The sequence below is a fragment of the Pollachius pollachius genome (genome assembly GCF_949987615.1).
Source record: "Pollachius pollachius genome assembly, chromosome: 3".
NCBI lineage: Eukaryota > Metazoa > Chordata > Actinopteri > Gadiformes > Gadidae > Pollachius > Pollachius pollachius.
In genome coordinates this window covers 47,797,642-47,811,137 of record NC_136936.1, presented here as the reverse complement: position 1 = coordinate 47,811,137, position 13,496 = coordinate 47,797,642, and the positions used below count along the sequence as shown (strand labels likewise).

The 13,496-nt window shown below is 46.8% G+C and overlaps 3 protein-coding genes across 3 annotated transcripts in view; 2 read left to right on the top strand and 1 right to left on the bottom strand.

Annotated features, from left to right (window-relative positions):
* The first annotated feature begins 134 nt into the window (after window positions 1-134).
* LOC307073971 (uncharacterized protein) lies at window positions 135-3,714 on the top strand. Its single transcript, XM_079733943.1, has 8 exons — window positions 135-187; window positions 433-480; window positions 1,329-1,493; window positions 1,591-1,696; window positions 2,043-2,184; window positions 2,291-2,355; window positions 3,098-3,195; window positions 3,589-3,714. Exons 2-8 carry the CDS (start codon window positions 450-452, stop codon window positions 3,591-3,593), a joined length of 612 nt encoding a protein of 203 aa, XP_079590069.1. The 5' UTR covers window positions 135-187; window positions 433-449; the 3' UTR covers window positions 3,594-3,714.
* A 1,029-nt stretch (window positions 3,715-4,743) lies between these two features.
* Window positions 4,744-6,823, top strand: upp2 (uridine phosphorylase 2). The gene is made up of 7 exons (XM_079731460.1): window positions 4,744-4,831; window positions 4,960-5,074; window positions 5,241-5,399; window positions 5,561-5,675; window positions 5,794-6,003; window positions 6,211-6,357; window positions 6,535-6,823. The coding sequence occupies exons 1-7, from the start codon at window positions 4,779-4,781 to the stop codon at window positions 6,687-6,689; spliced, it is 954 nt and encodes a 317-aa protein (XP_079587586.1). The 5' UTR covers window positions 4,744-4,778; the 3' UTR covers window positions 6,690-6,823.
* A 784-nt stretch (window positions 6,824-7,607) lies between these two features.
* The window catches only part of LOC307073884 (coiled-coil domain-containing protein 148-like), a gene marked incomplete at both ends in the record, with an annotated part of 23,481 nt that continues 17,592 nt past the window's right edge, over window positions 7,608-13,496 (bottom strand). Inside the window, 5 exons of the mRNA XM_079733843.1 lie at window positions 7,608-7,766; window positions 8,391-8,519; window positions 8,878-8,995; window positions 9,674-9,792; window positions 10,462-10,602. Coding sequence (XP_079589969.1) covers window positions 7,608-7,766; window positions 8,391-8,519; window positions 8,878-8,995; window positions 9,674-9,792; window positions 10,462-10,602 — 666 coding nt within the window. The remainder of the gene's footprint in view (window positions 7,767-8,390; window positions 8,520-8,877; window positions 8,996-9,673; window positions 9,793-10,461; window positions 10,603-13,496) is intronic.

Genomic DNA, 13,496 nt, shown 5'->3' with positions numbered 1-13,496 from the left:
GCTTTAATCAACACGGAGGGAAAGTGCGTCGTAATGCAAGATGGAGCGCTGCCACCAGACGCGCCCGCTCTAGGTCCCGCCGCTCTATGATCAACACCGCGTTACCATAGCGACCAGACCCAGACCCAACGGAATCGGTGCTGTTGCTGCTGCTGCTCATCATCACTCCCATCTCTTCGCCGAACGGGTAAGGTGGACATCTATCTTGTGAATTAACAAGTCATTATTTCCCCATGATTGTTCCCCCTCTCTCATCTCAGATAGAAAACAGTTATATTTTAACGCTTTCCCAGAAGGGCGACGTTCGTCATGTTTAATAATGCGGCCGTTGGACGGTAACTGCTGGTCTGTGTGCGTCGTTGGGACGGCGCTGGCCGTCTGGATGTGATGTTTGGTGACAACATGCTGGGTCTTTTCTCCTGTCTCCAATAGAAGCAACATCAGTAATCATGAATAACGACCAGCAAACCACTAAATCGGGCAAGTACAACAAAGGCCTGCGCACTGCATCGGGGCTGGTCCTTAGCCTAGCTCCCTGCTAGCACAACGGTCGGGTCCCTAGCCTAGCTCCCCGTTAGCGTGGGTACGGTTCCTAGCCTAGCTCCCCATTAGCATCGGTCCGGTCCCTTGCCTAGTTCTCCGTTAGCCTCGGTCAGGTCCCTAGCCTAGCTCCCTGTTAGCATCGTTCGCGGTCCAGAAAGGCGTTGACGATAGAACGGAACACGTACGAGACTACCGACCGGTTACCGTCGGGTCACTTAAATAACTTAACATTTTAAAACAACGCGTCACTACGGTTGTGCGTTTCATCGCGATTCACTGCAACACCCTGAAATGTCCGCTTGTTGGGAACACAACACGGCGGCTTTAACCCCAACAACCGAGTCGGTTACTCCCTGCTGATGATAATAAAGGCATGGCTACGTTTAGGAAGCTACTTCCGTAGCAACATCCGGCCTTCCTAAACAGGAGACGAACGGGGCTGTGGTTCTTCCCAAGTCATATTTTTTGGCCATTTTGACTCCGCTCACGTCACACACAACGCACCGCAGCCTTTATTCACGCAGTTGTATGTCACAACATATGTTCCATAGGTTTTTTTTTTAGTGTATGAGTTGTTGCTGAGTGCGAGTAAGGGGTCTGCACAGCCCTCTGCTGGCGGCATCAGCTGAGTCATGTTCCAGGGCTGAGACGGAGGATGAGAGGTGCTAGACGGGGCGGGGTGGGGGGATGCTGCGCTGATTACTGCCTCAGGGAACTGTAAACGGTACATGTGGGAGTACGTGGCGATGTATTAACTTCCCCATCCACCCTTATTCACGCCACAGGTTTAAAAACCGGGTACCAAAGTAACAATGGGCCGACCTCCCAGATCCCGGGCCTGTCCACAGAAGCTGACAGCCTCCCAGAAGAGAAGGCCCGTGGAAGGAGGGTGGGGGTCATGGAGTCTGACTCTGACTATGTCAAACTGGCCAAGCAGGGTGGACAAAAGGGTAGGATAACTCGAGACGTTGCAGCTCTTCTCATATATGTTCAATATATTGTCCCGGATGTGCCCTCACTGTTTGGTTTATTTACTGATCGCTAAAGGACTTCTCTGGCACGAGGAGACTCTTGCTTCCAAACCCTCTCAGTATACGCCTTCAAACTGGTTTGGCGACTCTGAAGAACCAGCAGACGACAATGGAAACATAAGGTAGGTGACCAGAATATTTAATCACCACCGGCTGTTATTATCCACAAACAATATATCCCTTATTCATCCTTACTATTGGTTGACGGTGAATGGTCATTCATCAATACAGATTGGGTGTCCATACGGTTAGTACTAGAGGACCAATTATTTATTGAAAATCATGTCCTAATGATTAATAAGATAAAATACAGACCACCTTCTTGATTATCATTTTAATTATGAATAGCATTCATTTTCCTAACAACAAAACAATATATAATACTTTTTAATGCTAAATGATTATGCATAAAGGGGTACAAGAGCCACAGTGCAAGGTATATTAATGACCTTCTTCTTCTCCACACAGTAACGAGGATTTAAAAAAAAATGGTGCCTCCTCCCGACTCATGGCCGCTCCATTCGGGACGGATGGTAATATGGAGAAGGGTGACGGCAACGTAGTGAAGGACGAAGGGAAGGACGATGGGAAGGACGATGTTAACAATGAGGTTTAAAAAATACATACATCATAGAAATAGGAGCCTAGATCTACCCGTTGCTGAAATTGTGCCTGTTAAAGTGCCGGTGGTTAAAGTGTGTTTGTTTTGAGTGCAGCTGGATGACGAGGAGGTTGTCAGCCCAACTGATGACCAAGATATGAGCTCCTCCTTCAAAAAACTGTAAGTAGGTTTGGTCACAAGATGGCAGTGCTGTTCCTCGTATAGTCTGAGAAGCTGAATGAGGCGATGACTCTGCATTGGGGTGAACAGACTCTAAACTCCTACTGCAGCAGAATTCTTATCTTGCATTTTCTGGTTAAAAATAGTTTTTAGCCTACAAGCGACGCCATAGGAAAGTGTGAGACCAAGCCATGGGAAAGACCCCCCTGCTTTGCAGCATGTCTGCTTTTAAATTAGATTTGGCATTCATACGACATACTTGGTAATTAGCTGGCTGTAACGGTTGGACACATTCCCAGATCCCTGACCTCTATAAATGTCCTTGTTGGTATTGGCACAGCTTCTAGGCCAGCAAATGTTGGTCCCCGTCTGTAAGAATGACAGTGACAGGTCAAAACCCGGCTCTGATAGTCGGGTTATGACCATGTGACTCAAGGCATCACAACTGTTCCTGTTTCCACTACATAAATTGTTTGACGAATTGTTTTTGATGGGGGCCGGGTACATTCTGCTCTCGGTCATGGTTTTCCGTCGGCACTGTTATTGTAATAGAGTATCTGGGCCCTGACTTTGGTCACAGTGATGTCAGGTTCCGCTGGGAATCTGTTCCGATTGCGACACCCACTGCAGTTGTTTTATGGGTCAATATTTGAACGGTCTTCACCGACCCCCTGGCTCTGTTGTTAATGGATAAGTTCATGAATAAATTAAAAGTGTGTTTGGTGCTGGTCTATCGTTCCAGGGCCTTTGATAAGAAACCCAACCCCGTCAGCATGTCCAAGCTGTTGAGCTTCGGTTACGTTGAAGAAGAGAAAGCTACACCCGGACGTAAATTATCAAGTGAGTACTTTAGATGGGGTTCTCCGCTCTCTATTGTTCATTACAGATCATTGGTCAATTATCCATCACGCTTGGTCCGATATTGTCATTTATTAAAAATAAGGCTAAGCTTTTTCAATCATAATTAGAATAGATGGTTTGAGGGGGAAATAATAATAATAAAAAGTAATGTCTACCTGATTAGTGGGAATCCACTTGGTAAATAATACATAACCAAATTTTGGGTTTGGTGATTGATGAAAAACAGCATAACTGGTAGGGTGCTTCTGGATGTCAACCATGAAAATTGGCTTCAGTCAATAAAGATGGCTAGCTGATTGTCACCCAGATAAGAGGACGATTTTGTGTACAACGGGTTGGCTGACTCAATTGTTTTTGTCTGTCTGTGTCCAGAATAAACAGATTGACCGTCTGAGACCGGGAAGAACACACACACACACACACACACACACACACACACACACACACACACACACACACACACACACACACACACACACACACACACACACACACACACACACACACACACACACACACACACACACAGAGGATACCATTAATTTCCCTCTGGCCAAAATACGCCGTCCCTCAGCCAGTGATACTAGTAATAGACACAAATTCCCTCAGCCTGTCACACCAGTAATGGTACCACTTCCCTGAGCTTGTAATGCTATTAACTGATTCAACTTTGCATTCCTGTCTCTATTGCTGTTTGCATTCGAATAATGTAAGCTAATGTTAACAGATAACATTATACCACATTAAAACTGAAGATATGACAGTTTTATGCCGGTCTTAATGAATGTGAGATGGCCTCCTAGTGCCTGCCAGGCCTGTTATTAATGCCCTATATATATATATATATATATATGAATAGCAACTCATGTCCTTGAAGTTATGCCTTATATGATGAGCAGTATGTGTGTAACATTCGTTTGTTTGGTTCTCCTATGTCCTACAATTGTCCTCAAAACTCTTTTTTGGGAGAAATTTCAATAAAGTGTTTTGTAACCTTTCTTGTAGTGATTGTGTGATGCACAGTTGAAAACTTTCAAGACTAAGAAGACATTTGATTTACAGTATCAGTTTTCCAAGGTTTTTGCAGTATTTACCACCTAGTATTATACTATTAACCTAAGTATTGTGGTGTAATGTTGATTTGGTCAAAGCAACTTCATGTTATGTAACGGTTTTGTGGTGTGATGCTATCCCAGTATTTTACATTACAACTCAGTATTTATTACAACTCAGTATATCTTGCATTTTAAAATCGCTTGAGAGTCCATTTGTAGTGTTTCTTTCCGCAAGTATATACTTATATATACTATATACTACAACTGCAACAGGAATTCCTGACTTTAGCAATCCATGTTTGTTTGTTTTGAGTGTTTTGCCGCTAAGTACATACGACACGCCTCCACAGGGAGCCAATCGTCCCTCTCACTAGATCAGGGTTCACTACTATATCAGCACTGCATCGAGAGGTCGTAACTCATAAACCAGCAGTGAGCATTCTGTTACCAAACCAAACTATTTACATCAGAAGATTTCTATACTTTGATTTCCAAACCACTGCAGTCATGGCACCAATTCTGCTCAATTGCATGGGAAATGACCGGAAGGAATATATTGAGTGAGTATATGAGTCAGTTTAATTCTACGATAAACTGTTTTATCAAAACCAATTCTGTCAGGATGAAAAGGGTGAGTTTCTGGTCGTCAATTGCCGAATGAAACTGAGCCACAATTTATTTTCCACAGAGAAACATTTCATGTGAACAATCCCAACTTGGACGGCATGGAAGAGGATATTCTCTATCACTTCAGCCTGGGCACCAAGACCCACAACCTTCCTGAGATGTTTGGAGACATCAAGGTTTGTGAGAACGGGTCACAAGAAAATAAAGAGCTTCTGAAAGCTGCTCTTGGAAAAATAAGTGGAGGACATTTTTCGCTCAAGAGAGAAGGAATGTTAAAAGTAAAGCTATTTTCTTTCTATTACGCCAAGAGAAAGTAATTTATTTTCCTTTCTCCTTATATAGTTTGTGTGTGTTGGGGGGAGTGCCAAACGCATGAAGGCCTTCGCCCAGTTCATACACACGGAGCTGAATCTGCCCGGCAGCAATGATGAACCCAAGGACATCTGCGAGGCAACCGATCGCTACTGCATGTACAAAGTTGGACCCGTGCTTTCCATGAGCGTGAGTATTGCATTACCCAACTTGTATCCTAACAATGACATGGTTGTAAACTGACCCAACTTCACCATTATGAGCCTCCCAGACTGACAAGCTTTTCTTTATTGATTGTATTTATGGCAAGCAATATAACATTGTTTTTTCTGTCTACTTGCCCATTTTAGCATGGCATGGGTGTCCCTTCCATCTCCATCATGCTGCATGAGCTCATCAAGCTCCTTCACCACGCCCACTGTCGGGACGTGGTCCTCTTTCGCCTGGGCACCTCTGGGGGAGTCGGTAAGTTCACCACCTCTTCCGCTGGGTTCAGGCAGCCTCAAAATAGGCCTTGTTCAGATGGGGGGGGGAATGTAGTTTTTTTTGTTTTTTTTACACGTCCTCATGTTTTGCCCTCCAGGGCTGGCTCCGGGGACGGTGGTGGTGTCAGAGAAGGCCTTGGACTACAACTTCCTACCCCAGTTCGAGCAGGTGGTCCTGGGCAAAGTGATCATGAGGAGCACGGAGCTGGACGCGGGGGTGTCCCAGGAGCTCCTGCAGTGCTCCAAAGAGCTGCCCAACCTCCCGGCCGTCATCGGGAACACCATGTGCACCAACGACTTCTATGAAGGTGAGTCTCGCTCCTCCTACTATAAAGGCCCATATGGTTTGCATTGGGATGTTTACGCGCCCTTTTTGAATCCATTTAAAGGGGCTGTGTTGTAATAAGGCTACATCATTTCCCCCCAAAAAGGGACAATAAAGGACAACCTAACTAACTTAAGCGCAGGCTTGTCACTGTCTTGACACTGAAACATGCCGTCCTCTGCCTCCCCAGGCCAAGGGCGGCTGGACGGAGCGCTGTGCTCCTTCTCCCAAGCGGAGAAGCTGGAGTACCTGCAGAGAGCCTACGAGGCAGGGGTCCGCAACATCGAGATGGAGTCCACTGCCTTCGCCGCCATGTGCCGCGTGTGCGGCCTCAAAGGTGAGGCCTCAAACACAAGACGTGTCGCTTCAGGTTACCACCATCCCCCCCCCCCCCCCACACAGTCCCCTTCATCTAGCGGCCCGCCAGCGTCGACGTTCCTCGCACTAGAACCATCGGCCCTGCGTCGCTGGGTCACCGCATGGCTAATGTCTTTGTGTTCCGCCCGTTCTCCAGCGGCTGTGGTCTGTGTGACCCTACTGAACCGCTTCGACGGCGACCAGATCACCAGCCCAGAGGATGTCCTGGTGGAGTACCAGCAGAGGCCCCAGGTCCTGGTGGCCCACTACATCAAAAAACGCCTTGCACTCATCGCCCTGACCCCGCCCTAAAGCCTCTAGCCCCGCCCTAAAGCCTCTAGCCCCGCCCTAAACCCTCTAACCCCGCCCTAAAGCCTCAAGCCCCGCCCTAAAGCCTCTAACCCCGCCCTAAAGCCTTTAACCCCGTCCTAAAGCCTCCAACCCTGCACCGCTACGAATGAAGTGTATATAATATATACAGTATATATATATGTGTGTATAATGATGGATTAACGTGATTACCATGTGGATATGTGTTCTTGCTCCTCATGCCTTGGTGCTTCTGATAAGCTTCTAGTTATTATATAAAGAGTTACCCTTTTTGACCTTGATCACTTACTCATTATTTAATGTATTTAACAAAATTATTTTGTCTGTATTTATATTTTGTGTACTGCGAAATGTATTATGTATAATGTTACAGTGTCATGTTGAATATGAAAAAATAAAGTGTTCTAAAAGCTTATTTCTCAGTGTTCTTTACAATTATTATGGTTTCTTTACATCTTTACACTTTACACACCAAACGGATACATTCAAAATACATAGTGTGTTTTGCAACACACTGGCCAATTAAACGCGTTGTCGGAATAATTCAATTTCTATAATAATATTATATAATAATCCTATACAATCTTATAACTAGTCAATTACCAGTGGAAACAGGTTCATTAGGTATATTAGCTCCTTTCATTTGGTTGACGATGAGAAACAACAGAGTAATATTAATGAAGTGTCATAACAGGGTTACGCCTATACATAAATCATTCAAACCATGGAACCATGGTCCACCATGGTTCTAAAGAGTCCATAAAGACGTGGTCCATAAGACCAATAATAAATACAATGTAAATCCTTCTAGAAACAAATGACGTTAGTTTTCTACATGATCTGATAGTGTAAACTACCATACCATACTGCTGTGCGTTTATGTTTGGGTCATTTCCCTTCCTAAGACCCAGGGGTTGTCCTGAGGCCGGCCGGCACCGTGTCTCTGCGAGGGGCTCTGGGGGGCCGGATGTCAGCCAGGATCTGGCGTGCGTAGGGGGTCCGGTGGAGACCCGCCTCACGGAGCGCCTGCTCCACGCGCACCCTGGGGTCCGACACGATCTGTACACAGGGACGCATGACCTCAGACGATCCCGAGGACCCCTGATGTGGACCGGCCACTGGATCTATCCTGTTTCATCATTATCTTTTAAATGCATGCACACAAATTCAACCAAGTACAAGGGTACACATTTAGGCCGTTCGTGATACTGGACGTTTTAGAGATTTAGGATAAGTAACCAATTATGTTCCATATTCGTAAACACTAAACCAACATGATCCCTCCACTGGGCAGAGGGTCCCAGGCAAGTACCGTGAACGGCCCTGGAATTCTGTGACATTCCACCTAAGTTAAACATTGTTTTGTTGTGCCAGAGACTTGCCTTACATAACTTTGTATTCCGGGTCGGATGTCATTCAAACATTAGAGGAGCACTAACGATGTAAACAATAAAGAGGGTTTAGTGACTCAGCAACCAGCCGGTTAAAGTTCCACTTCAGAGATTGTTTTACTTCATTTGAGGTACCATGCCTTTGAATCCTTCATAACTACCTCATTACCCCATTATCAGGGCATATTTCTTGAATCAAACGTATCGATCTGACAATAACCCGTAAACATATTGCCATTGTCTGGTTGGCTGAGCTTCAGTGGAAAAGCCGGAGCTTATGGCTATGTCTCACCTGGCTGTCTGTGTATGTGTTGATGTTGTATAGGGGCTTCTGGGGTTCACATCCCTCCTTCTGACGACTCCTCCATGCTTCAGTCTCCCCCATCATCCTCTCTGGGTCGGCCTCTGCTACCACGGCAACCTTATTGACATTAAGTTTCAACATATTAAATCGAAGAAATGCAGGAATACTACACACTTTGGGTTTCAAACCCACAACCTTTCAGCTTCAGAGTCAAAGACCCTAGCGACTATCTTTCTATCCGGCCCCCAGCATAATGAAACAGCAGCGATGTCAAACACTTCACCAGAAGATGGCAGCAAAGCCGCAAGGCCGAACATCAACCAGGACCACCATGGGCCGCTAGACCGGACCGACTGACCCCTTTACTGGACCACCCGACCGCTCGACCGGACCAAGCGACCCCTTTACTGGACCACCCGACCGCTCGACCGGGCCGCTAGACCGGACCTCGCGACCTCCGGGCTGACCCACCCACCTGGCTCCTGAGGGCCTCCAGGCGCGTCCGTGTCTCCTCCTGCTCCCTCTGCCGCTGCAGCTCCCCCGCCTCTCTCTCCTGCCTGCGGAGCTGCAGGGTCTCCTCGCGATACCGCACCCTGGGGAGAGAGACGTGTGGGGGGGTTATCTCCACCTCTCTTACACCGCTCTATCTGCACTCCCCAGACAACCCCTGCGGGTGTCTGAGGAGGGGGGAGGGGGGGTTCATGTGGCTGCCAAACGCCCTTACATCTACTGTCAAACACCCCCCATCCCCCTGTGTCTCTTACTCCTGTCCCACCCCTTACCGCCCTGCCAGAGCTCTTGAGCCACAGGGGCAGAAGGTGTTGGAAGTAAGTTAATCGTCATGAGGAGCAGGAGCCTGTTAAGAGCTGATTATGGTCCCACGTTCACGCAACCCAAGGACCACGCAGACGCTTCGACGCAGTCGTGAACCTTTATGGTTCCGCGTCGGGTTTTAGTGAGCGCACCAATCACAGCCCTTGCTGCTGCGTCGCCTCGACGGAAGGTTACAATTTTTGGGAGGCGCAGGCCTTTGCGTCGGACGCAAGGAGGGTCCGCGAGGACATAACGGGCCCATAACCCCATTGTCTTGCGTGAACGTGGGACCATAATCAGACCTTATCCTTCTGAGACTCCCGGGTTGAACCCACACACGTGGTGCCGTGTGGCCAGCACCGAGGCTTGTGCTTTTACACTCTGTAGTGCTCCAGGTCTTCCCCGGAGGTCCCCGCTGGGTCTCCCCCGGTGACGACCCCCGGGGCCGGGAGTCTCACCTCTCCTGGTCCCTCCTGGCCTGCTCCTCCATGGAGCTCCTGAGCAGAGCCAGCCGCTCCTCGTCTCTCCTCTCAAGACCCTCCCTCCTCTCCTGCTGCCTCGCGTAGAACTCCTTCAACTGCGACACAAACACGGAGAAGAAGAAGAGGAAAAATAATTGTAATCAGAATCAATAGCGGCTGATTTCTCGTTGCGTTCAGAGGAGCTCCTCCAGATCATCTGTGGAACATACAGGAGTCGGGGAGGAGGGAAACAAGATGATATTTCCCCTCCCGTCAAGCGATTGTGCCAAACAACATGGAATCCAAAGCAGTTTAATTGCTTGCGTTAATCAGAGATGGAGCGAGGTCATAAGAAAACTCACAAACAGCTTGTTTACAGATGCAAAGACATCATCTACATGGTTATATCTGAATATATATTCTACTATATATACCTGCTTTGATTCACTGGGGTTTTTAGGAAGTTTAAATCAATACACCAAACCATATAGATGGAAACGATGAAACAAAAAGACACTTTAAAACATGAATCTACATAATATGTCCTCGTGATTAAAACGTAATGTTAATTGAACTAGATGTTCTTTCTAATGTAATAAAATAAAAAGTCCACAATGGTTTTGGTTATTTGGTAGCAAATCTTTTATTCATGGGCTGTGTGTTCTTGACGGCTTCATGTTTAATGAATAGCAGCAGGAACAGACATCCAATTAAATCAAGCCTGCTTACGAGCCTACGAATGAGCTGAACAGCGGGTCGCCCGCGGTGACGACCGCAACGTTTACCTTGTCTCTCTGGTGTGACCTGACCGACGCCTCGTTGTCCCGCCTCCTGCCCAGACGCCTCTCCTCCTCCTCCTGACGCCTGGCGGCCATCAGCGCCTCCAGCTGGGACACCTCCTCCTGCCGGGCCCGCCACTGCTGCACCTGGACACACACACACACACACACACACACACACACACACATACACGCACACACATGCAGGAAAAACACATAAACAAATGCAATCATGCAAGCACACCCACAGCCACATACATATTCATGCACACATGTGCAAGCAAACACACAGGCAACACAGCCGTGCACACATCCACGCACACACACACACGCAAGCAATATAAATGCAGAAATGCATACACACGGGCACACACACAGACATGCACAGATGTGCACACACACACACACGGGCAGACAAACCAACACACAGGCCCCCGCACACACATACAAACACACACACACACAGGCACACAAACACACACACAGGCACACGCACACGCATACAAACACACGTACAAACACCCACAGGAAACGAATCCACAGGTTATAATCCATCACAGGCGTGTCTTGGGAAGTAACCCTGCAGAGACCTCCAGCTGTGGTCTTTGTGCTGAGAGTGGGATGGTGTGAACCTGGCACTCTCAGGACAGACCTCAGCACCTCCGACCGGGGGCCTGACCCCCCCAACCTTCCTGAGAGCTCCTCGCACTAGACAAGTTCTCCTCACCAGAGAGCACCGGAGAATCCCCAAACCTTTGTTCCTTATCCCTTTCTTTTTTCATATCATTCCTTTCATTTTCTTTCAGAGACCGACTGCTCTGAAAACATAACAACACTGAAATTGTGGATTTCACCGAGACAGCATGAAACGTCTAAAAGGGGAGCAGTCAATATATTCATAACAGACACACACACACACACACACACACACACACACACACACACAAACACACACACACAAAGCAATATCACACACACAGAGACACACACGCAAACAATCGACGTATATGTGCAGATAAACATACCGTGTCTGGCAGTTTTTGTAAACTGAATGAAAGCCACTGTGTGTGTGCCTGTGTGTGTGTGTGTGTGTGTGTGTGTGTGTGTGTGTCTGTGTGTGTGTATGGAATGGTTGCATCCCAAGCAACCAGACAGATTAACAGATTTCTCAAGAGAGCCTTCAACTTTCTGCGTGGAGAGATATGAACTACACAGGACGCTGACACACAATAGCACCGATATCTCCCACACACACACACACACACATACACGCACACACACACACACACACACACACACACACACACACACACACAGCTCCCTGGAGTGCTGCAGGCAGAGGTCGTAAGACTTCAGATCAACAGGTTTAGGAGACAGGCTGGCAGGTGGACTTGCTCCCCTGTTTGTTTGGTTTCCTCTGGAGTTTGGCTTCACATTCAGCAGCAAGACAACTGGCTGGAGACTACAGCTGGAAATTAACCAAATAGGCTAAAGCTGCTCCTTTTAATGTACAGTTAATCAAAGGGGACTGTCCACAAAACTATAAACAAATAAACTAAACTAAACTAAAAGTCCTGGATACTGACATGAATATCAATACAAATCTGTGTATGACTCTGCGTGATAACAATAAATAACCTTTGAGTGGATGATCTATCGTCAAACCAGGGTGAATCTTTTCCATGCATTCCTGTGAGTTGCCCCATTGAGTTTTAACAACATATATACATATGATGGAAAGGTTAATTAGCAAAATGGTATTCCAAAATAGGGATTAACATATTCAAGTTGCAGTTTGTTTGTTGTGTTACAAGAAAAATGATCTCTGCAAGTTCTGGTTTAATATGAGTTAAGATTCCCATAAAGGGAAGGCGACACAAAGCTCGTATGAAACATCAACGTTCATAAACATAAACAAGATACTGGGGGGGTTATGGTTTAATGAGATTGTGACATCGAGTTACGATGCGGCAACGTGGGCCTCCTCTTTGATATGTTTTACTGATTATTATGCAAATAAGACCGCCTCCGAATAAAACCCACCTGATGCCTGTAAGACTAAGTACATAAACGCTGGGCTTGAGGGAGTGTGTGAACACCACTCCCATGTGTGCTGTTGGAGTCATGAATAATAACCTCAATTCATTTGTGATGTCATAAAAGGTAAATCAGTTCGGATGATGTGCATGAAACCCCTTAATGAAGCTGGATCAGCATGATGGACTGCAGTGAGGGTGAGGGGGTGGGGTACAGCTGGGGATGTTGTGGCTGATCACAGACACACACACACACACACACACACACACACACACACACACACACACACACACACACACACACACACACACACACACACACACACACACACACACACACACACACACACACACACACACACACACACGTGACTACTCTATTTCTCATCACCTCTGGATCAGCAGGAAATTCCCCAAGTCAGTGAACCACTAATTAACAACTTGTGTGCTCAAGACATCTTTTCGTTTCTGGCTTGAGGTCCTTCGTGTCTTTCCTGGGGACCCTCCTGGTCACGTGACCTCCCGTTCTAAACAGAATGTGAGGTCACGTGTTCAGGACGGTCTCCAGGCCATCGTGAGTGAGGAATGAGACGGGGAGAGAGAAATCACTCGTTCAGAGAATACTACAGACATGCTGCAGTACTATAGGCTATAGTACTACAGGCTATAATTATCCGTCAGGTGTACTGAAAACTATTGTACCACAAGCTTTAATACTACAGGGAAGTAGTACTACTCTGTACCTCTGAGCCTAAAGTGTGACTCACAGATCCTTTAGTCTGATAACTAAACTATACACACTCATATATGCTCTCTCTCTCTCTCTCTCTCTCTCTCTCTCTCTCTCTCTCTCTCTCTCTCTCTCTCTCTCTCTCTCTCAGTAAGTCATCAGAGATGTGTGAGCAGACGTCTGTGGGAGGAGGAATTAAACAGTAATGGGGATTTGAATACAGAGCCAAGGCTCATAGCTCATGGTTTTACAAATAAAGACATCAAAAAGACATA